At 40.4% G+C, this 22303-nt stretch overlaps 1 protein-coding gene across 1 annotated transcript; it reads right to left on the bottom strand.

The window, feature by feature from the left end:
• Positions 1-2479: 2479 nt before the first annotated feature.
• On the bottom strand, positions 2480-22259 carry MED30 (mediator complex subunit 30). The gene is made up of 4 exons (XM_017826446.1): positions 21728-22259; positions 20694-20852; positions 16634-16744; positions 2480-2723 (listed from the first exon to the last, which is right to left on the bottom strand). The coding sequence occupies exons 1-4, from the start codon at positions 21899-21901 to the stop codon at positions 2628-2630; spliced, it is 540 nt and encodes a 179-aa protein (XP_017681935.1). The 5' UTR covers positions 21902-22259; the 3' UTR covers positions 2480-2627.
• Between the last annotated feature and the right edge of the window lie 44 nt (positions 22260-22303).

Genomic DNA, 22303 nt, shown 5'->3' with positions numbered 1-22303 from the left:
TAAATGGGAAAAGAACAGTTCTGCTGCTAGGAATAAGTGGAGTAAGATACCCAGTCTTCCTTTTGCAATGTGGGAGAAAAGAGAGACCTTATTTGTAAGGTGTTTTGACATCTACTCACATCTAGGTATTGTCATAGTTACAGATCACTTTCAACACTGTATAAACTAATCAAAATTAACATTTTCTAACACTTTATTTGCAATTATAAGACAGGACATCCATTCATCTGTTAATATTTACAGCCTTCAAAAGGAGAAACAAAAGACAACTATATTGTACTGAATTTTAGGGAAAAGGCACATATTGTTAACCAGCTGTGAGCACATCTATTACCAGTGACTTTTATCTCAAGGAGTAGACAAATGGGTTGAAATTATTAAAAAACAAAATTAAAAGGACTGACAGAACAATAAAACACGTGTGAGGGTGATGAGGCACTGGAACAGGTTGCCCACAGAAGCTGTGGATGTCCCATCCCTGGAAGTGTTCAAGGCCAGGCTGGATGAAGATCTGAGCAACCTGGTCTAGTGGAAGGTTCACTGCCCATGGCAGGGGGTTGGAACGAGATGATCTTTAAGGTCCCTTCCAACCCAAACCATTCTATGATTTTGTGAAAAGCATACCAGTGCATTCTGGTAAAGAAAACCAAAGTATTCCAGCCATACATAATGCTACAGGAATACATCACTGGTCAGTCTGTCACAGCCAGCAAGGCTTCATGAGGGGGAAGTCCTGCTTGTAGAACCTGATTTACTTCTACAGCAGGATAACCCACCTAATTGATCTAGGAAAGCCAGTAGATGTAATCCTTTTAGATTTCAGCAAAGGTTTTGATACTGTTTCTCACAGGATCCTTCTGGACAAAATGTCCAGCATATAGCTGAATAACCATGCTATGTGATGAGTGAGCAAATGGCTCATGGGTTGAGCACAAAGAGTTACAGTGAATGGGGTGACATCAGGATGGTGCAAGGTCACTAGTAGGGTTTGACAGGGCTCCATCCTCAGCCCAGTTCTCTTCAACATCTCCATTAATGACATGGACCCAGGAGTCAAAGGAATACTAAGTTTGCCAACAACACTAAGTAGGGAGGAGCTGTTGAATCCCTCGAAGGCAGAGAGGCCCTGCAGAGAGACCTTCATAAATTAGAGGGCTGGGCAATCACCAACCACATGAAGTTTAACAAGGGTAAGTTCTGGCTTCTAGACCTGGGATAGGGCAATGCTGGTTGTGTGTATAGACCAAGGAATGAGAGCCTGGAGAGCAGCACTGTGAAAAGGGACCTGGGGGTCCTGGTCAATGGCAAGTTGAATATGAGTCAGCAGTGCCTTGGTAGCCAGGAGGGCCAACCGTGTCCTGGGGGGCATCAGGCAAAGGATCACCACCAGCCGGTCGAGGGAGGGGATTGTCCCGCTCTGCTCTGCACTGGTACGGCCTCACCTGGAATACTGTGTGCAGTTTTGGGCACCACAATATAAAATGACATTAAGGTATTAGAAAGCATCCAAAGGAGAGGAGTGAGGATGATGATGGGCTTTGAGGGGAAGGCTTATGAGGACCAGCTGAGGTCACTTGGTCTGTTCAGCCTAGAGAAGAGAAGACTGAGGGGAGAAGCCATTGCAGTTACAACTTCCTCATGAGGGGGAGAGGAGGGGCAGGTACCAATCTCTTGTGACTAGTGACAGGACTCGAGGAAATGGCATGAAGCTGAGGCAGGGGAGGTTTTGGTCAGATATCAGAACAGAACAGAATATGCCAAGTTGGAAGGAACCCACAACAGGCTCCCCAGGGAAGCGGTCACAGCACCAAGCCTGCCTGAGTTGAAGAAGCGTTTGGACAGTGCTCTCAGGCACACGGTGTGATTCTTGGGGGTGGTCCTGTGCAAGGGCAAGAGTTGGACTTGATGATACCGATGAGTCCCTTCCAACTCAGCATATTCTATGATTCACCATACAACACCTAGAGTAGTACTCAAGAAATTACAACATGTAATTGCAAAAGAAGTTAAGGTAGTCTTCCCTTAAAAAGACTTAATTATATCCATAAGGATATAATTTTTATGTAGCTTTTGAATTTTGCTCCGATTTATCTAGTGTATCATATATCCAGTGATAGGATATGGAATAAGATGAACTTGTATGGTATAGCAGCCTGCAGCGTAAGTTCCCACAATGGAGAACATATCGAATTGCAGTATCTGATTGCTGATTTTGGCCCTGTAGCTTTCTGGAGCGACTTTCCTGTCTTGCAACCCTTCCTATCTGTAGAGGCTGTTTGATGTATACAAACAGGTTTTTAAAACTGTTAATTGTATTATAAAGAAAATCCAGAAACACTTCATTTATAAACCCCCTCATTTGCATAGCAATACAAATTATTACTGTAAGTTACTGATGCTGTACAGCCTAAGGGAAACACTCAGGTAAAACCTGTACAATGAATCTTCTATAAAAACAAACCCAACACCATTTAAGTTATTAGAAAAAAACCAACATTTTAATCGTGAAGACTTTTCAAACATTACTGCAATATGATTGTAGGAAAATATGTTTCTTCTTACAAGGAAGTTAAGCATATCCAATGAGATTTGTATCTTCTTCAAATACAAAGTTTGATTTTCCTTGTTCAATTCCTCATTGCCAACATGGCATTTATGTCCCAAATAAGATTCCGTAACTGATCCATGATCTGCTTCAGCTGCTGATTCTTCTGTTTCAGCTTCTGTGGAAAGAGTTTATTATCAGGTTTTTTTGTGATCAGTTCAATTAACACACTCAAAAATTCAACAAAAGTTACAGTGTTATGAAATGCTATATGAACCTTTTCCTCAGTTGTCTGTGAGCACTATTAGTGGGATAATACATCCCCTTAAAATCACATCCTAAAAATACAAGAAAGCCTCAAAAGTTAAGGATTATGGCTACAGGGTCAATGCTGTTCTCTTCACAGCATTCTTTTTATCAGAACACCTGACACCTTCATAAGCTGGAGGTTTGTGGAGATCATTCCCCACTTTTCAAAGTCCAAAGGAGAGCATCATAAGTAGGAAGAAACAATTCAGGGAACAGGTAAATTTATGGGAATATATGTTTTGTAACTTGGGTTTGCAGAAAAATGAGAGATTAACAGTAGAAGTTTAAACAGAGCACAAGGTATAGGTGAAGCAAATCAAGCTTTTGCAGCCCTTCTGCCTATGTAGGTCAACTGTGATGTGCTTAGAGTCCTGTCTTGAAAAAGGTTCTCCCAATCATGCTGAATTCTTTAAATTTATGTATTTGTTTTTGCAAACTGCAGAAGCACGTGAAGGAAAAAAAGAACAGCCAACTTGCTTTTATTTGGTTGCATAACCAAAACTTAGAAATTATGTCTTTACAGAAGAAAGATCTGGGCATTAAGACATCATACAATTTCCTTAACCTTTCATGTTTCACAATAATCCCCGTATTTATTGTCTCATTTATTCATTCTCCTGCTTAAATTGAAGCTGTTGAGAACTAAGTTAGGTTGCTGTTAACAATACACAGCATGTCCTTCATTTCATTCTGATTTAACAAGATGTCAGCCTTCTCACATTAGAGATCAAACTACTTATTCATTAGGGAAGTCTGGAGTTCCAAGTAAAGTGAAAGAACAGGAAAGACTTGCTACCATCAAAAGAAAACAAAATGTTTCAGGTTTGACATAACTTTGTTATTGACACTACACAAATGGCAATACATTAAAAGGGCAACTCAGATCAGTAATACAGCCAAAGCAACTGGAACAGTGCTAAAATGAAGCAACAAAAGAAGCAATGTCCTGAAAACTGTCTCCCGTATTTTGATGCAGACAATACAACAACATTTTAAGATGCCCAGATGGTCAGTTGGGAAAGAAGTCCAGAGTAAAAAAGTAAGCCCATTAATTTCAGACCTGTAAAAACAGTCTGAAGTAATATAGTAATTAGGCTTATATGCGGAACATAGTAAGGGAAATATTACTGAACACAGACTTTGGGGGACACATTTCCTGGAAGAAGAGTCAACATGCAGTTCCAGACTCCTGAGCAGGATGTGAAAACAGAGGTAGGACAATTCATGTGCAATAAGCATGAACATAATCAAGCATTTGACAGACTAAAAAGTGTTTTAAAGATAACTATGGGCATTTATCTAATGCTTCTTTCATTTCCATTTGCTGATCCAAGACTTCATAATATATATCAGAGACCCAACTCCTAAAGACGAGAGAGAAAACTAAGAATCATGTAGTTACCACAGCACCCAAATGACAGAACTGCAAGTGTCTTCCTACAAAGGTCTTGATGCTTGAGAAAGCACAAGCGGGATGAGATAAACAAGCATGTTCATACCTGTGGCATTTTTAAACATGTTTCTATTTGCCATCCTCAACATTCAGTCTTAAAGAAATCAGTGAATGTTACATCAAAACTACTAGTTTAATGCAGGCTGATACTGAGAGCATGTCATTTCAAGATTTTTCAAAACCTTCATCAATAGGAATGAAGGGTGAACAGTCAGTGCTGGTTATTCAAGTCAGACAGAAATAAGAACCGTTGACCTCTGATACGCAGACCGTGTTCTCTCTTCATCCATGTCTAATTGTATTGTTAAATACTGTTACTTAGGTAAGCTCACATGAACTTTATGCAAGTTATGCCCAAAAGACTCATTCTGTAAGACTGTTTTCCTTTCCTGTGCAAGCATTATGACACTGTAAATTGCTTGATCTTTATTTGATATTAGACAAGGGAACCTTCAAACTGGATTTCATTTGTTTTCAAAGCATCTGTAAAGACAGGAAGTATAAAATTGTTTCTTTATTTATCTGAAGATAATTTTAGATCCTTGTCTTCAGTGAAGACCTATTTTTTTAGCTCTTCTACTTTTTCTAGAGACAGAAAAAAGCATCTAAGATGAAGCACTATCCCTGGATTGCTAGGCTGGTGAAAGTATAAAGAGAGGAGAAAATATCCACTTCAGAGAGCATGGTCTCCTAATTGAAATGCATAGAGTGATCTTTGTTACTGATCTTTGACAGGCAGTGGCTCACACCACAAAGTAATACATAATTAATATGTTCTACACCACTGGAAGTGCTGGCCTCTGTTTAAGACTTTGCTGAGCCAGTAAGAACACCTCAACCCAGGTCTAACCTTGGAAAGACAGGTGAAATGGCCTTCTTGGGAAATGGGCAAGTTCTGTAAGCAGCTTCTGCAGTAATGACAAATTTTTGTTTGAACAGATTGCTTGCAAGTTGTCTCCCACTCTTTCCTCCTTCTATTGAAATGACTTAGTTGAACTCTGGACTGCTTCTCAGGATTAGCAGTTGTATGAAACAAGAAAAAGTACTTCATCCCACATATATGCTACAGCTTCTGACTTTATCTGTTTTAAGATAGCACAGGGAAACTATCTTATATGAGGCAGTTTATAATGATCTAAGAGACCTAAGTTCAAGTTACATCTGACAGGCAGGTTTTTGTTAGTCCCTTTCTGTCAGAAAAGGGATCTGACTGGAAGTTTATAATGAGTTTAAGAGACCTAAATTCAAGTTACATTTGACAGGTAGATTTCTGTTAGTCCCTTTCTGTCAGGAAAGGGATGTGACTGTAAACCAATCCTAAGAGGTCTTCTTTGGTGATACTAATATTCGATGTGTTTAACTACCCATTTTGATTGACCCTGCAAGCACTATGGCCAGCAGGATGGAGTTGTCAAGGACTGCACCTTCCAGTAACCAACAATACCTCAGTAGGCATAGGTCAGGTAAGTCAGTCACGAAAACAGGTACTGAAGCACAAAACCCACATAAATGAAATTATGTGGGAGAACCGTAACATACATGTAGAAAATAGCTGTCTTTCAAGGAAAAGAAAATCTGCCATAAAGAACTTGCCACGTTTCATACAGATTTGGGTTCAGTAGGACACAGTAATTTCAACTTCAACTGAAACGAAATTTCTACTAAAACTAATTTTTGGTTCACTTTCATTTCATTTGAAATCAGTGCTGTCTAGACCAATTCACAACTTACTACCAGAGATACATCAGAACTTTCCTTCAACACTGTTCCCATCTCTCTCCTCATTTTAAGCTCATCTATCCTTCAAATTTTAAAACCAAAACATGAGTCATATGCTGCACTCAAGCTATTTGTTAGAAGTCCCTTCTTCAGGCAAAGAAAATAGTGTAAACACTGTGGACGAGTAAGATCATATTCCAACTGGTGCCTGTAGAAACATCAACAGTACTTGCCTATATTGTACAGGCTCTCCTTCTGCTTAAGAAAAAAATAAACAAAGAGGGCTTTCCACCTTGAAAATCTTATATAAAAGACCATACCTCTGAATGCTGTGACAGCTATAGTTTACACCTGCTCTGTTGAAGATCTACAACTGTACAGGCCAGAAGGACATCTCAGTGTAATAAAACACTAAATATTAGTAACAGTAGTACCTTTATTTGCATAAATCTTGGCAGAATTAAAAAATTATACTTACTTTGTTGATTATGACTCTACTACAGAGAACAGGCATCATGTTCTTTTCCATTAGCATAGAATCATGGAACAGTTTGGGTTAGAAGTGATGTTTAATGGTCATCTAGTCCAACCCCCCAGTGAGCATCTTCAACTAGACCAGGTTACTCAGAGACCAATCCAGCCTGACTGTGAATGTTTTCAGGGATGGGGCATCTACCTCCTCTCTGGACAAGCGTTTCATCACCCTCAGCATAAAAAATTTCTTCCTTATATCTAATCTAAGTTGACTTTCTGTTAGTCTAAAGCCATTACCCTTGTCCTATTGCAACAGGCCCTGCTAAAAAGTGTTCCCACCTTTCTTGGGAAGCCTTTCAGGCCCCTTTAGGTACTGAAAGGCTGCTACAATATCTCTGTGGAGTCTTCTCCAGACTGAACAGCCCCAGCTCTCTCTGCCTTTCCTCATGGGTGAGGTGCTCCATCCTTCTGATGATTTTTGTGGCTCTCCTCTGGACCTGCTCCAACAGGTCCATATCCTTCCTGTGCTGCAGATCCCAGAGCTGGACATAGAACTCATGTTACTCCTTCTGACCATTAAACTGCTGTAGGAAGTGATTGCTGAAAGCCTTATGAAGGTGACAGTGGCCTCCACATTTCCATGTAAGTCAAAGCCAAGAAATTTCTACAGAAACACAATGTTTGTGATAGGAAAGTGAAATTTATACTGTCTCTTTTTAAAATGAGTCCTTTATATTGAAATCTCTGAAGTAAGGTCGAAAAACCTTCTCCTTTCTTTTTTCTTTTGGTTTTATAGTCAAAAGAATGACAGTATTATATGCATATAGCTGGAAAAAAATATGATACAAAAAATGTCCTCAACACTTTGGTCAAACACTCTTAAAGCTGCCAGATGATATTCTAACTTATGTCTGCTCAACTGATACCAAGGCCTACTTTTCATCATAATATCAATCTATGTATAATTTTTTTCCAAAGGGATAAAAATATTAATCACTAATATAGTAACTGCTGTGCAATAAACATTAACACAGCTTTTCCTGATGTCACGCACAGACATAACTGTTCTACCCCTACCAGAAATAAGACTGGGTTTTCTGCCTTGCTCCTCACCTGATAGCTGAAGGGAAAACTGCTCCTTCTGCATGTGTAACTGTGTGTTCCTAAAACATGCAAAGGCACCACTGACAGCCTGTGCTCCACTGCATGCTCAGTACTTTTCACCCATTGACCCAGACGGGATTGCACGTATGCAGTGTCAGGGAGGAAGCACGTTCATTCAAGTAGATCGATGTTTGCTCCATACCAATTATTTATCATTCAACAATGAGGTCTGAGGTCTTATTTACTGAGTACCATCTAGACTATGTAGCTTGTAATGGAATTACCCATTCCCCAAGGTGCTTCTCCACCACAATCCTCAGTGTTACATCCCCCTTCTTAAGAGGAAAATCACACAGATGTATGATCCTCAGTTACAGATGGACAACTAAGTGACATGAACACCAGAGATAAAACTGGAGTGCCTACTATCTTTGTCCAGAGACACTTCAGGTTCAAGTTCATAACTAAATTTCATATTTGAACAGCTTCCCACATATTCAAAGCTACCATGAACCACAAGGAGAAGGATGAACAACTGCCATGGATGTTTTGTGGCAGAGAAAAAAAAATCCAGTTTTCAGGAGCTGCCTTCAGTTAGTTACTCACTGCTCACAATAAATCCTTGCTTCTCATTCCCAAATTCCCTACTTATTCAATACCCTCATACCAGTTACCCAACACACAAACCAGGATTTTTATAATCTTATTTACTACGATACTGATTCAATCTAAACACTGCCTCATCTGCAACAAAAGCAGAATAACTCAAGGACTCTTCCAGAAAAGTGGGCAGAGGGGAAGAGGAACCAAATGTGATAATGCAATAAAGGTTGTACAATATGCACCTATATGAGGACAAAAGGTGACAATTAGGATTGTTAAGCTCACTTTTTCCTAATTTTTTTCAACGTTGTTACCATGATATTATTTTGATATAGGATGTAATGTGAAAAACTTTGCATGCAACACTTTACACAAAACTGAAAAGGAAGTATATCATCATCTGGCATAAAATGTATCTGAGTGCTGTGGGAGCTGTCTGATGATATTATAAGACCACTCTATGCAATCTTCTACTGGAGAGGGGAGGAGGCTCCTGATGAAGAAGGAAACATCTTTAGTCATCTGCAAGAAAGTCAAGGAGTGATATCCAGAAAACTACAGGCTGGTTAGCCTAACCCCTGACTCCAGAAAGACTATGCAGCAAACCTTTCTGGAAGTCATGTCCAGACATATGGATGATAAAGTCATGGTGACTGGAAACAGTCACCCTGGATTTACCAAAGATGTGCTGTGCCTGAAAAACATGACATCCTTCTACTGAGTAGTGACTGGCTGTGTGGCAAGGGTAGAGCAGGGGCTTTTCTCTACTTTCATATTAGTCAGGCTTTTGACACAATCTCTCATAGTCTTGTAGCCAAATTGGAGAGGTGTGGTTTGGATAGGTGGATTACAAGATTGATGGAAATCTGTCAGGGCTATGGAATTCTAAATGCTGGGATCATCAGTATTAAGACAAAATAGTAGCTGGTCACTCTTGAAGTTTCTCAGGATTGATACTAAGGTGAGTATTCTTAATATCCTCATTAATGATTAATCCACACTTACTGACCTAATCACTGTATCAAATTTGTGGACAATGCCAAGTAGGGGAACGTGATAAATATACTCAGTGGTAGGATATCTGGTTCAGAGGGACCTTGGGAACTTCAATTAAAGCAAAATCTTACATCTGCACACACAATAAACTCACACAACAGCACAAGCAGAGAGCTGACTGAATAGAAATCACATTTGCAGAAAAGGATCTGGGGTAATTTTGATACTTTTTGACAAGTTGAACATGAGTCAGCTGCAGATCTTTTTGCAACAATGAAGACTAACTGCACGCTGTGCTATATTAGAGAGAGTGCACCCATCAGGTCAAGTGAAATTGTTATTCCCCTCTATTTGGTTCTGCAGAACAACTGTCCAATTTGGGGATCAATATAAAGCACTAACATACTGAATAATGCCTAGTGGAAGGCCATCAAGATGATTAAAGCTGTATTTGTTTCGTCTCAAGAAGAGAAGGCCAAAAGGCATGATCACTGTGTCGCGGTCCGAAGGGAGGAGGGGACAGGACACGAGGAAGGGTGCAAGCAGAATTCTTTATTCAGGCGTGTGTCCGATTCTTAACTGTCCCGCCAGGGAAAAGGGGGCAGAACATAGGGTGGGCTATCAGACAGAGCAAATCAGAATAGGGCACAGGCAAAAGGGGGAGGAGGAAGCCTGGGCATGTGCAGTTGTGCACTGTGTAGAATCTTGCTTCTCTACATCTCACCCTTTCTTATTAGTTTGAAAAATGCCTGTTGTGATAGTCCTTCTTGTAGCATTCTGTGATACAAGAAATAGTTTGTAACAAAACAAACAGACAAAGCAAAATTTCAAAGCAAGTGGACAGCTGCATTTGCTGAGCGACTCCCCCCCTAAAAATTGTTTCCAGCCCGAGATGCCACTGCTCCATGGTGTCTAAAGGCTTAGTGATAGTGGTCTTCTGTGGACTACGAGATCCTGGAAAGTAAGCAGAACATGTTAGAAGGGAGAATTTAGGATTGGGATCGCGTGATAAGGGCATAACTTGCATAATCAGTTCATCTGATTTGAGCTGAACTGCAGGGATTGCTGTGGTTTCCTGGCACTTGCTGAAGGGATGCACTAAGCAGGATGGAACGTAGTTGAGGGGGTGCTGCCTTGTTTCTTGACCGTTCACAGGTGCACTGTTTAAGATCTGGCATTGAATTAAAAGTCACTTTTCTCCTCAAGTCTGGTGACTTTTTTGGGGGTAGCAGTTGTCCGTAAATGTTAGTAAGGGAGCGGCAATCTTTAGTCCAGTGTCTGCCTTTCCCACATCGTTTGCACGGCGTCTTGGGAAGCTCAGTCTTTGTAGTTAATTGTGGGCAGATTTTTTTTATATGTCCTGTCTCACCACAGTGAAAACAGGTTTGTGGTCCAGCTAAAGCTTCAGCTATTAGTCTTGCTTTATGAGAATTAGACCCCACATTACGACATGCTTTGACCATGTCTATAGGGGTAGGATCCCTAAGAGTTCTTAGTATTTGTTGGCAATCATCATTAGATTGCTCTATAGCCAACCTTAAAAATAGTGCATCCTGAGCTTCTGGGTGTTTAACTTGTTTAGCAATGGCTTTCTTTAGTCTTTCTGCAAAGTCTATGAATGGTTCTGTTGGTTTTTGTTGTACTTGTGTGTATGAAGGTGTAGGTTCAGCAGCCTCAGCAATGGTTTGAATAGCCTGGAAGGCTAGATTTTTTGAGATGTCCAATTCATTCATAGGAATTTTGATTTGGGCCTCATTGGAAATATAAGGTCCCACTCCGAAAAGTCTATTAAAGGACTCCAGGACTGGGGTCCCTGTGATTGCTGAGATTTGCTGGGCGTGCTGGCGAATACGAGTTTGCCATTCATCTAGGAAAAGTGTTGCTTGCATATTAGTGAAGAAAGCACTTATTAAATCCCTTATGTCATTTGGAGTGAATGTGTAAGCAGCAAAAAGTGAACCAAGTACCCTTATCACATAAGGTGAACTTAACCCATAGTCAGTAATAGCTTGTTTTGTATCTTTCAGAACTGGGAGGGGGATTGGTTCCCAGACGGGGTGATTGTTGGGATGATAAAATACGGGAAATGCTTTAACCAAATTCAAATCATCAACTGTTGACGCTTGTTCCTTTATGTAAGTCCATCTGCTCCTCTGGGCACTGGATGGGCAGGGACAAATACATTCGCAGGGTGGTGGTACTGAAGGGGTTAAAGCGCCAGCTGCTGGCGCGGTGGGTAAGCAGCGCTGCCGTGGGGACGGGGGCTGCCGGGGGCCGTGCCGTGCGCCGGGGCCGGCGCCGATGGCGGCAGGCTCAGGGGGCGGTGGGGACGCGGTGCCGGCTGAGCTTCCACGGGCGGGCTGGGGGGCGGTGCCGGCTGAGCTTCCACGGGCGGGCTGGGGGGCGGTGCCGGCGGGAGAGGCGCGAAATCTTTGCATGCCGTTTCTCCACGCCGTGTGTGCTCCCCGCTCTCCTGGGTTTCGCCCGCGCGGTCTCTCAGCTCGCCGGCGCCATGATGCTGGTATTCCGTGCTTTGTTTCTCCCTCCCGCCGTCCGCGGTCTCCCCCGCCCCCTCCGGGACCCTCAGGGCTTGTCCTTTTTCGGGGATGGGGGCTTGGATTTTTGCTCAGGTTCTTGGAGATTTTCATTGGAACTGGTTATTTGGTGTTGCAGCACCATCAAAATCAATCTCCAAGCAATTAGTGCTTCGGCTGCGTTTTTGTCCCCTCTGTCCTTTTGTTTCCATATGTGGTGTCCAATTTTTTCCCAGTCCTGTATTTTTAAATCGTCCGAGACCACTTCGCTGCGGTTTTCTAGCCATTTTGCAAGCGATTTCGCCGACTTTTTGTCTAAGGGGTGCCCATGTTCAATAATAAAGTCTTTTAGCTTGCTGTATACAAATTTTTGAGGGGTTGATAACCAGAGGCCCATTGCGAAATTACTTAGGCTTCTGTTAGTCTGCAGTTGGTTTTAAAGTTGATTTTGTGAGGGTGGGAGATGGGTGAGGGATCAGGAGCTTCCCCGGCGCTCACCTTCTTCGGTGCGAGGGCCTTATGCCGCAAACTGGAGTTCACCGGGAGGGACCAGCGGGACGGAAACGCCTCTCTCTGCGCCGTCCGAGCCGTCGTGGCGTGGGGGAGGTTTTCTTAAGGCAAAAACCTCTGCCCGACGGTGGGCGCCATTTGTCGCGGTCCGAAGGGAGGAGGGGACAGGACACGAGGAAGGGTGCAAGCAGAATTCTTTATTCAGGCGTGTGTCCGATTCTTAACTGTCCCGCCAGGGAAAAGGGGGCAGAACATAGGGTGGGCTATCAGACAGAGCAAATCAGAATAGGGCACAGGCAAAAGGGGGAGGAGGAAGCCTGGGCATGTGCAGTTGTGCACTGTGTAGAAACCACATAATAACAGTAAAGTCCATATGAAAGTCCTGCCAATTGCTGTATGCTTTTAACTGTTCCCATCATGAATCTTGCTTCTCTACATCACTGTCTTCAGCTACATACTGAAGATCATAGGAAAGACAAAGCTGGACTTTTCTTGAATGTACACAGCAAAAGGATGAGGGAAAGTGGATATATAAGTTATGAAAAAATTCCAATGTAACATTAGGAAAAATTTCACAGTGAAAGTCAACCCTTAAGAAGGGACCAGAAAAGGCAGAATTTCCATCCTTACAGATATTTGAAATGCTACTGGATATGAGCTGGAGCAACAGGATCTAACTTTGCTGGTTGATCCTGCTTTGAGCTGGAGGCTGAAGTAGATAACCTCCAGACCTCCCACTGAGTCTAAATTCCTCTGATTCTACCACTGCAGAGAGCCAGTTTGGGTACTCAAAACATGATGGAACTGTCTCCAGTGCAGCTTAATCTACTGATAAGGTGTCCAAATAAAGAATTCTTTCCCTCTTGCGAAGTATTCCTTGGTGCACATTCGTATTTTGGGTGAAAAAGTACTCTACACATATAAAACAAAAGTACATGCAAATAGTGTGAAAGGTAGTTTAAATGGAATTTAGTTTTTCAGCATACTTCAAAAGTAAAGCTTTCTGAAGAGAAAGACTAATTGCAAATTGCTGTCATTTTAAGAATACTTCCCTAAACAACATCAGCTGCAGTGCACAATGTTTATGTTATCAAAAAAGCGCCAAGAGCTAAACTCACAACAGCTTAACTTAGAAGTCTGTCATATAGATTGTCTTTTCCTCTCTTAGCAAGATCACTGTTAAACATTTAGCAAATGTTAATTAAGAATATCAGACATGACTGTTTTCTAAAGGGTCACCTGGAATGTCCTAATGCTATTTCACATCATTTCATTTTCATTCAAATGTACTGAGACTACTAATTACGTCACAGTTTTCCTAAGTGCTTCATTTGAAACCAGACCTACAGCACTTAAGAAACCTAAGCTGTACTTGCTCCACACAGACTAAAGTATTCTCAGTTTCTGATTTGCTATTTTCTAAGTCCTGTCAAATGTACTACAAGACTACAGACCTAAGGTGAGCCTTAGGTGAAAATAATACTGACGATGCTATACTTAGAAGGTAAAAAATCTGTAGACTGAACATTAAACACTTGAAAAATATGAAGACAAGTGAGGAAATCTTGTTAACAGTTTCCACTTGTTGCAAATAGATTAATTTCAATGAAAACTGGGTCAAGATTTGCACTAGTAAACCAATGCAAATGCTTAATTGACTCTGGAACAGTGAATTATTTATTCCAAAAGAGAGTCAACCACCCCAACAATTTACAAGCCCAGAAAGCAAATATGGTTAAAAAAGAATAAGCTACATTTCTGGGAACTGCAACAGAGAATTGTTTAGTACAAAAGGTAGAAGTAGCTCAGTGCTCAAGAAATGGTTTGTTTGTTTGTTTTGTAATAACGGTATATGTTTCTTAGTGCTGGCAAAACACCCTTCTGGTATTAAGCTTAATGGGTTTTATTTAAACCTACATTTGCTAATTACTACTGAATTGCTAGGACAGAAATTCATTACCTTGTAAACTGATCTATATTTTAAATTAACAGACAAGCACTTCCACAGCCAAGGTGAGCGCATTAAACTTTCTGACCTAAAAATATAAGCCTAACACAGCAGAAGGATGTCACTACACAGTAAACCAATACCAAAAGCTTCTGCAGTATTTAGGATCACATCAACAGATTCTCCTGCCCCATGAATGAGACGGTGAGTACAGGAAGTACCTGATGCTCCTCTCCTCCTCCACTGAGGATGCCCTGCCCAGACAACTGCAGCAGCAAAGCAGAGCTGCCATGTTTCAGGTCAGTGGTTCATGGAATGAGGGACATTTTTGTGTGAGAATATATGATCCACAAGATTTGTATGAGCTACTCCTAGCTGTGTCTGAGCTCTACACTGAGGGGCAAGGAGTGCCTTTCACATACATCCAGAGCCACTAAAGAAATCAGACTGGCTGGGTTATCACAAGAAGAAGGGTAAAATTAAGCAACCCATGGCAAGTCTAAGAACTCAAATATCTCAATAGTGTCAAAGTATTGGGAAATTGCAACAATGCTTTTTTTGGTACCAATGACAGCCAAGATTGAAAAAATGCTACCTATCACAGCAAAAAGGATTAGGTGAGAACAGGACAACAGCTGAACGATGACAGTGGGTCAAGAATATAAAAAGTTTCCTCATCTGTAATGTTGGTTTCCCTATCACAGCATCTTCATCAACATTTTGCATCATGAAATTTTTCTAAAATAAATTAATCCAATTGAGTTGGATGCTACATACCATAGGGGAACTGAAAAGCTATCAGGAATGCCAGCTAAGAACCAGAGAGGGCTAGTTAAGCCCAGCAGCCAATGTCAGAAATTAAATCCATTAATAATGATTCTAGTGATTTTTCTTTGAAAAAGAAGAATTTCTTTATTTCTAGTCATAAAACCCAAAGCATTTCCTATTCTGAAAAGTACTAAAATTCGAGCTTTGAAAGTGGTACTGGATGTGCTAATACAGTTGGAGGGAGACAAAAGAAAAAAATCAGTGCACTTCCAAAAAACAAGACGTTTTAACTTCCTTTTGCAGTAGTTAGTAAGTATTTGTCCACAGGAAGATTAGAGAAAGTTCAACTATCTTGTGAAGATTTACTATGGAAAATCTGGAAAACTAGGTCTGGCATTTAGGTGTAAATACAGGATTTCAGAGCAGATTTAAGTGAAGGTTTTAATGCATTCTTAATTACCAGTTTTCGACCAGTGGTCCTGTAACACCATCAACCTTCTTAAGGTTCAGAACTCAACATAAAAATTTATGAAATTCTTTTCACAAGATCTCACCAAGGAGGTTTAAAAACACATTAGGATGCAAGTACAACAACAAGGGCAAACCCACGTCACAGAACTATTAAACCCACAGCAAATATGGACAGTTAAACTTATTAACACTTAAAGATTGCAAATGAATGTGCATAAATTCAGAGTACAACACTGCATACAATATAATATATAAAACTATGCTATATCAGCACTTAGGAGAACGATTACAACAGGGAAGCTGACAACTGCTTTTCTCTAAATTCAAGTAGTCCCCATTTTTCTACATAAATGGGTTATGAAAAATTCAATACATCTCTGAGTGTTGAAGACAAATTAAAATACTGGAAATATTTTAAAAGTTAAAAATCCACCAATTATTCTCTAAATTAAACATTTCATCTATTTATTTCCTTTGTTCAGTTATTTTTGTAGATTATACTTCCTTTTTACTAAGTATTTACAGATATTACAGCCATAGAAATATTTAATTAATCCTATCTTTGTACTTTACAGATTGAAGAAACAATGTTCAAAACTGTGGTCTGGCAAAACTTCATATTTTAATCTCAATATTATATTTGCAGTTACTCTAGCATTATTTATTTTTAGATTTGAATCCATCTTTAATAATTGTCCCTAACTGCAGACTGCCACTCAAACTGAAAATTTAACAGCATCTTTATAATTCAGAGCACATTTTTTTGAGGTAAGTTTTGAAGATAAATAAATTCAACAGGCACCTTACCTCACTCTATAGTGCTGATATCTAGTGGGCTAAGCATAAACATAATACACTGTATTCAAAAGAATATATGTTGGTTTTAAAAGAGGCACAAGTAAAAACTGTCAGGGAACCCAAACTCTACAGCCAGAGTTAAAAAAAACCAACAAACAAACCCAAAACAAACAAAGAACCAAACCAAAACCAACCAACCAACAAAAAACAAAACAAAAAACTCCTCTCAAATTTGTTTCCTGAAAGGTAATTCTGAAATAGTTAAGTGCAAGAAGTAATTATTCCCAGGTTTGATGGTAGTCATCAGACATTCTGCATTTAGTAAAGCAATCTAGAAATTTAAGCTTTGTGACATCAAAGTGCCATTTCCTATTTTATGCATATTAATTTAACTTTCTTACCTTATTTACTTCCATAATTTCCCTTCTCTCTTCACTAGCAAAACGAAGCTGACTTGCAGCACCACGATCATCATGCTTAGAGCCATCTTCTTCAACATACGGAATAAGTTGCTGTGAAAACAAGAAATATTAGGTTTATTAAAAAAAAAAAGAAAAATTAAAAGAAGAAATTAAAAAAAAAAGAAATGAAATGCAGGAGATACATAAGGTACTACCATTTTCTCCGCAGGTTCAAACCGCTCAAACGAAAGTTGACACAAGCTCGTCACCTCAAACCCAAAGGCCTTGGAATGACCTCAGTTTGTTCTCCAGGAAAATGATGCGCTTCAAAAGGACACAACCCCACCTGTTACCATGCTTAGATCCAAGCAATTTCACAACTGCAGGCAAACCCCACACTTTCCATTTCAAGATGTGTATCATGGATAAATCTTGTATTCTTGAACTATGCAGATTGTGATTTTCCATTTTACCATTCCACACTATGAAACACCACAAACAACAGCTTGTCATTATTATAAAGTATTTTAGCAGAGGGGCAGGTACTGATCTCTTCACTCTCATGACCAGCAACAGGACTCGAGGAAACAGCATGAAGCTGAGTCAGGGGAAGTTTAGGTTGGATATCAGGAAAATGTTTTTCACCCAGAGGATGGTTGGGCACCAAACAGGCTCTCCAGGGAAGAGGTCACAAGCCTGCCTGAGTTCAAGGAACATTTGGACAATGCTCTCAGGTACATGGTGTGATTCTTGAGGTGTCCTGGGCAGGGCCAGGAGTTGGACTCAATGATCCTGATGGGTTATTGATTCTATGATTCTATATTCTATGGTTCTATACTAACCATAATTATGACTGGCTTTACATAGCTACTTAGTTAATACTCCAGCTATGACTTGCTGTTTTAGTGAACCTCTGTTTGGCTGTTCTTAAGACCAGGCCTATAGTTACCTAAAGGGAGTTTTTCCCTAAGTATTTCCCACTGTGATCTTCTCCGACACACAGGATCATAGTTTTGTTTAGGCTGGAAAAGACCATATTGTACTATCATTTCTGTACAAAGCCAAAAATCTTTGATGAAGTATCCCTAAATGAATACTACTGTATGCTTCCTTCCTAAAAAGAAAATAAATTAAAAAGAATCAGTAAATATAGCAGGTATAAAACAAATACATGCTTCTGTGTCAGAACACTTCCAAGCTACTAACAACTAATAAAAAATTAATAAGCTGTAGCATTTTATACATAGCATACATCCACAGTGTCCACAGTGCAACATTGTTTTTCTGTCCTGAACCAAGCAAAATTACATCCTCATTCCCATACACACTACAAAGAAATGAAAGACTAGTATTGATGAAAATGAGCAAGAAGACATTAGTTCAAAAGCCTTGGAGCAAGTTGCTCACCAAGTGCATATTAAGTCGTTACTTAGGCTGGAGTGTAATATTTCAAAGCATTCAGCATCCTCCTTCAGCATTTTGATAGAAAACTTACTTTGATTTAACCCACTGAAAATTTAATGTCCTTCTATGCAAAAATTTCCATAGTCCATTCTTATTAAGCTTATGAAAATGAACAAAAACTACCACACTAAACTCTGTCATGAAAACGTAGTAAAGGTTAACCACTTACTACATTTGCAAACCATAAAAAAAGAAGTAGTGTGGCTCCTAAATACTCTTGGAAAAAAACTCCTCTCTCTGATGGAAAAATAAAGTAGCACTCAAACTAGAACACTTCCTTTGAAAACCTCCTGTCTTTTAGAAAAGGTAATAGAAAAAAACCAAACCCACCAAGAAAAGCCAAATTACACTTAACACACAAAAGCAGGAAATTTAAACCAGATCTGCTTCACAATTATTTCATGCCTTGCTACATTGGTTAACAGAAATTTAGTCATTATATTGGTAGTACACATTTACAAAAAATGTGAAAACATTTATATCAATAATAATAGACTAAGGAATATTAGTAGGTACCGACTTCTCTTGACTCTGTAAAAAAAAAGAGCTTTGTAAATATTCTCAAAGGTATGATTAGAATGTCAGCCACAAAATAATATGATTGAGACTATTATTGAAATACTGGAAGAAGAATTTAAGAAAACTGATCCAAGACGAATGGTGTGCCACTGTCATTCACCCTAACCAGTAAAAACGAGACAGGCAGGCACTTCCTAACTTCAGAGCAGAAAAGACTACGCAGATGTCATGGTTTGAGATATCCCCAAAAATCCTAATTCCCTAGTCTAAGCCCCCCTCCCACATCCCAAACTAATGTCATTGTAATATGTAACAGTCATTGTAATATATTCCCCTTCCCCCATTCTGAGTCTGGCGTGTTTTGTCTGGAAAACCCATCTCACATTAGGTTGGGATGTGGGAGGGGGGTTTAGACTAGGGAATTAGGATTTTTGGAGCTATCTCAAACCATGACAGCAGATTAAAAAGAAAGAATTCCAACTATTGATACAAAATTTTGCTGTGCCTAAGTTATCAGTCAGACATTGCATTAAAAAAGCTTACTCTACTCTGTTGCACACAAGTCAACACACCATGGAAAAAGTTTTATTCTTTAAAATGGGAAAGTTATCCTACTCCCTTGCTTGCTGTCAGGTTTCTCTAAAACCCTTGGTAGTGACTGTTGACAGAAGTAGTAGTCTAGAAGTAGTAGTCTAGACTGGACTGTACAGAATGAATGAATGAACCTAATTTATTTATTGCTATTCATTGAAGAGATTCAAATACAAAATAAAATGCTTATATGGTTAAAATTCAACGGACAATCACAAGTCTGTTAATAAAGTTGCCTCTGAATCCAAAGGTCAATATTTAAAGAACTTCACAGTTCTGGATAATTAGCGCAGTATAACTTGAGTCATAACACAAAACAGGGTTTAAGAGTATTACTAAGAATTAGAAACAACTTAACTTATGAGGGAGAAAACAAAGTTTTGATTTTACTAGGAATAGCAGTTTTATTAGGAAAAACTTTAGCCAATCCTCCTTCCAGGAAGTCCAATGCTGTAACTGTTTCATCACCACTGCACAATTAATTTTGGTTCATACTGGCCCAGCAGGTTAGGAGCAGCAGAATGAGGCAACTAAGGAGGCACAGATTGATGGTCAGAGAAAGTGAATAACGTTTATTAGTGAGGGAGCAAGGCTGACAGGTGAGAACTTGAAGCAGGCTGTTCCCCACTTTTTCCCACTTCTTTTAAAAAATCTACCCTGATCCTTTCATTTTCCTAGGGGAAACAAATTGATGAAGGAACTAAGAAGCTTGAGGAAAAAGGCTAAAATTTTAAATCAAGTTTGATTTTACAGAATCCAAGAATGAATTAGGTTGGAAAAGACCTCTGAGATCTTGTCAACTAGACCATGGCACTAAGTGCCACATTCAGTCTTTCCTTAAACACCTCCAGAGACAGTGACTCTAACACCTCCTTGGGCAGCCCATTCCAGTGTTTAATAACCCTAATGTCAACCTAAGCCTCCCCTGGCACAGCTTGAGGCCATTTCCTCTTATCCCATCACTTGTTGCCTGGGAGAAGAGGCTGAACCTTACTTTGCCACAACCTCCTTTCAGGGAGTTGTAGAGAGTGAGAAGGTCCCTCCTGAGCCTCCCCTTCTCCAAGCTAAACAACTCCAGGTTCCTCAGTCACTCCTTGTCAGACTTGTGCTCCAGACTCTTCACCAGCTTTATTGCCCTTCTCTGGACACGCTCCAGCACCTCCATGTCCTTCCTCAATTGAGGAGCCCAGAACTGGACACAGCACTCGAGGTGTGGCCTCACCAGTGCCGAGTACAGAGGGAAAATTTCAAACTGGGATTCAATTTCAAAATTGGATCCCTCCCAATTGGCAAGAATTGATGATGATAATCTGAAAGTTTTGCAGTTTTTCAACCAGCTTTAACTAATAAACAGAATTCAGTCCACTTAATATCCTGTCTCATTAAAACTTGTTATGAGTCTCCTGCAACTGAGGAGAATGAACGATATGCTATGCAGAGAGTGGTTATTCCGAGCTGTAATGTATATATGCATAAAGATACTTACTTCTATGGGAACAGGATCGAGCCCAGCACAGTTTTCATTGCATTTGTCATAGACTAATCTCAGTTTTCTGAAGAGTATTGATAACTGACGGAGATGTTCCTGCAGCTTTCCCAATCTGTCTTGATATGTTGCAGTATGATAAGTAACACCATTTGGTAACTTAAGAGAACCAAAACATTAAAAATATTAAAGCTTCTGTCCCACAAAATAACCAGACCAAAAGAAATCAGATGGGGTTTTGTACATTTTAAAATCAGACAATCACATTATTCCCACAGAAATCACTGATTTTTTTATTTTCTTTACCAGTAAAATTCTGTATTTTATGTGCTCAATCACTGTTGTCAAACAGCTTCACGTATTCTATACTTTGGTCATTGCCAATCCCTCTAACTCTTTTCAGTGAGTGTCTTCACAACGGTTAAGTATGACGTTGTGATCCAAGTATTACACTTTGAGAGTTTGTGTCTCAACCCCAGGCCACAAAATTCAATAACACCAGAGTCATGAAAACAGAAAGAATGGGGGTTATTATTTATCTTCTACTTTCCACAGAGAGAAAACACAACAAATGTTTGTATGTTTTCTCAGTAAGTAGCCATAAATAAGGACTATGTCCATTTTTATAAGAAAAAAAAAGAAGTTTTAGGTGGGAAATATTACCAAAAAAGATCAATGAAAATTCCTCTAAAATTACTCCCTGTATGTTAACATAAATAGAGAAACATAACTGGCATATAAACAGACTTTGCTATTCATAAAGGAAAACACAGTTACAAAGTGTATTTAGAGTTTATCTATTGTGGGGGCAACAGCAATTCAGCATTTCTGAATATTCTACATGTTCACTTTATCTACAGGAGTAAACAAATACATTAAGAGTAGAATTCAGTTCTCCAATCAATCCACCCTTTTAAAACAGTTTGATGGAGTTATCTAAACGTCCTAAGCCGCCACCTCTGTCTGTATATACTGGCTGTCAGTGATAACAACACAGGAAGCAAGGGCCGTGAAAATAAAAAGCTATTTTTCACCTGCATGTTCCTCAGTAACTGGAAGATCTCCATGGTTCGGAACACAATGTCCTGCACGGTCTCCTGGCCGATGCGGCAGAGGGAAGCCGTGTTCACCTCCCTGGCCGCCTGAGACTGAGTCCCCGAGAAAGCGCCCGGCGGCATCCCCGCCCCAGCCAGAGGGGGGGTCGACATCTCCTGGCCTTAACCAGTCCCACTAGGCCGAGCAGAAAGAGGAGGTTATGATGGAACGATCAAGTACTTGAGTCTATCCTAATAAACTTCTGAAGGGCAGCTATCCCACTCCTTCTCTCGGCACGCGGCCCTATCCCAGACAGAACCGTTCAACTGACGAAGCCGGCTCAGCGCTGCACCCCCGGGGTCGGACCAACCCCTCGGTTGGGACACCGCTCCCTCACAACCGCAGCGCTGCCGGGCGGTGGGACCGGGGGTGCTCCTCACGCACCTCCGTCCCCTCAGCGCGGTCACTGCCTCGACCCGTCGCAAGCGGACACTCCCGGGGCCGCGGCACCGCGCCCCCTGCGAAGGCGCAGGCGGAAGCACTTCCCGGCGCCCGGTGTCGTCACAGCCGGCGAG

The sequence above is a fragment of the Lepidothrix coronata genome, unplaced genomic scaffold (genome assembly GCF_001604755.1).
Source record: "Lepidothrix coronata isolate B3197 unplaced genomic scaffold, Lepidothrix_coronata-1.0 Scaffold126, whole genome shotgun sequence".
NCBI lineage: Eukaryota > Metazoa > Chordata > Aves > Passeriformes > Pipridae > Lepidothrix > Lepidothrix coronata.
The sequence above is the reverse complement of the archived record's forward strand: the minus strand, read 5'-3'. Positions and strand labels throughout refer to the sequence as shown.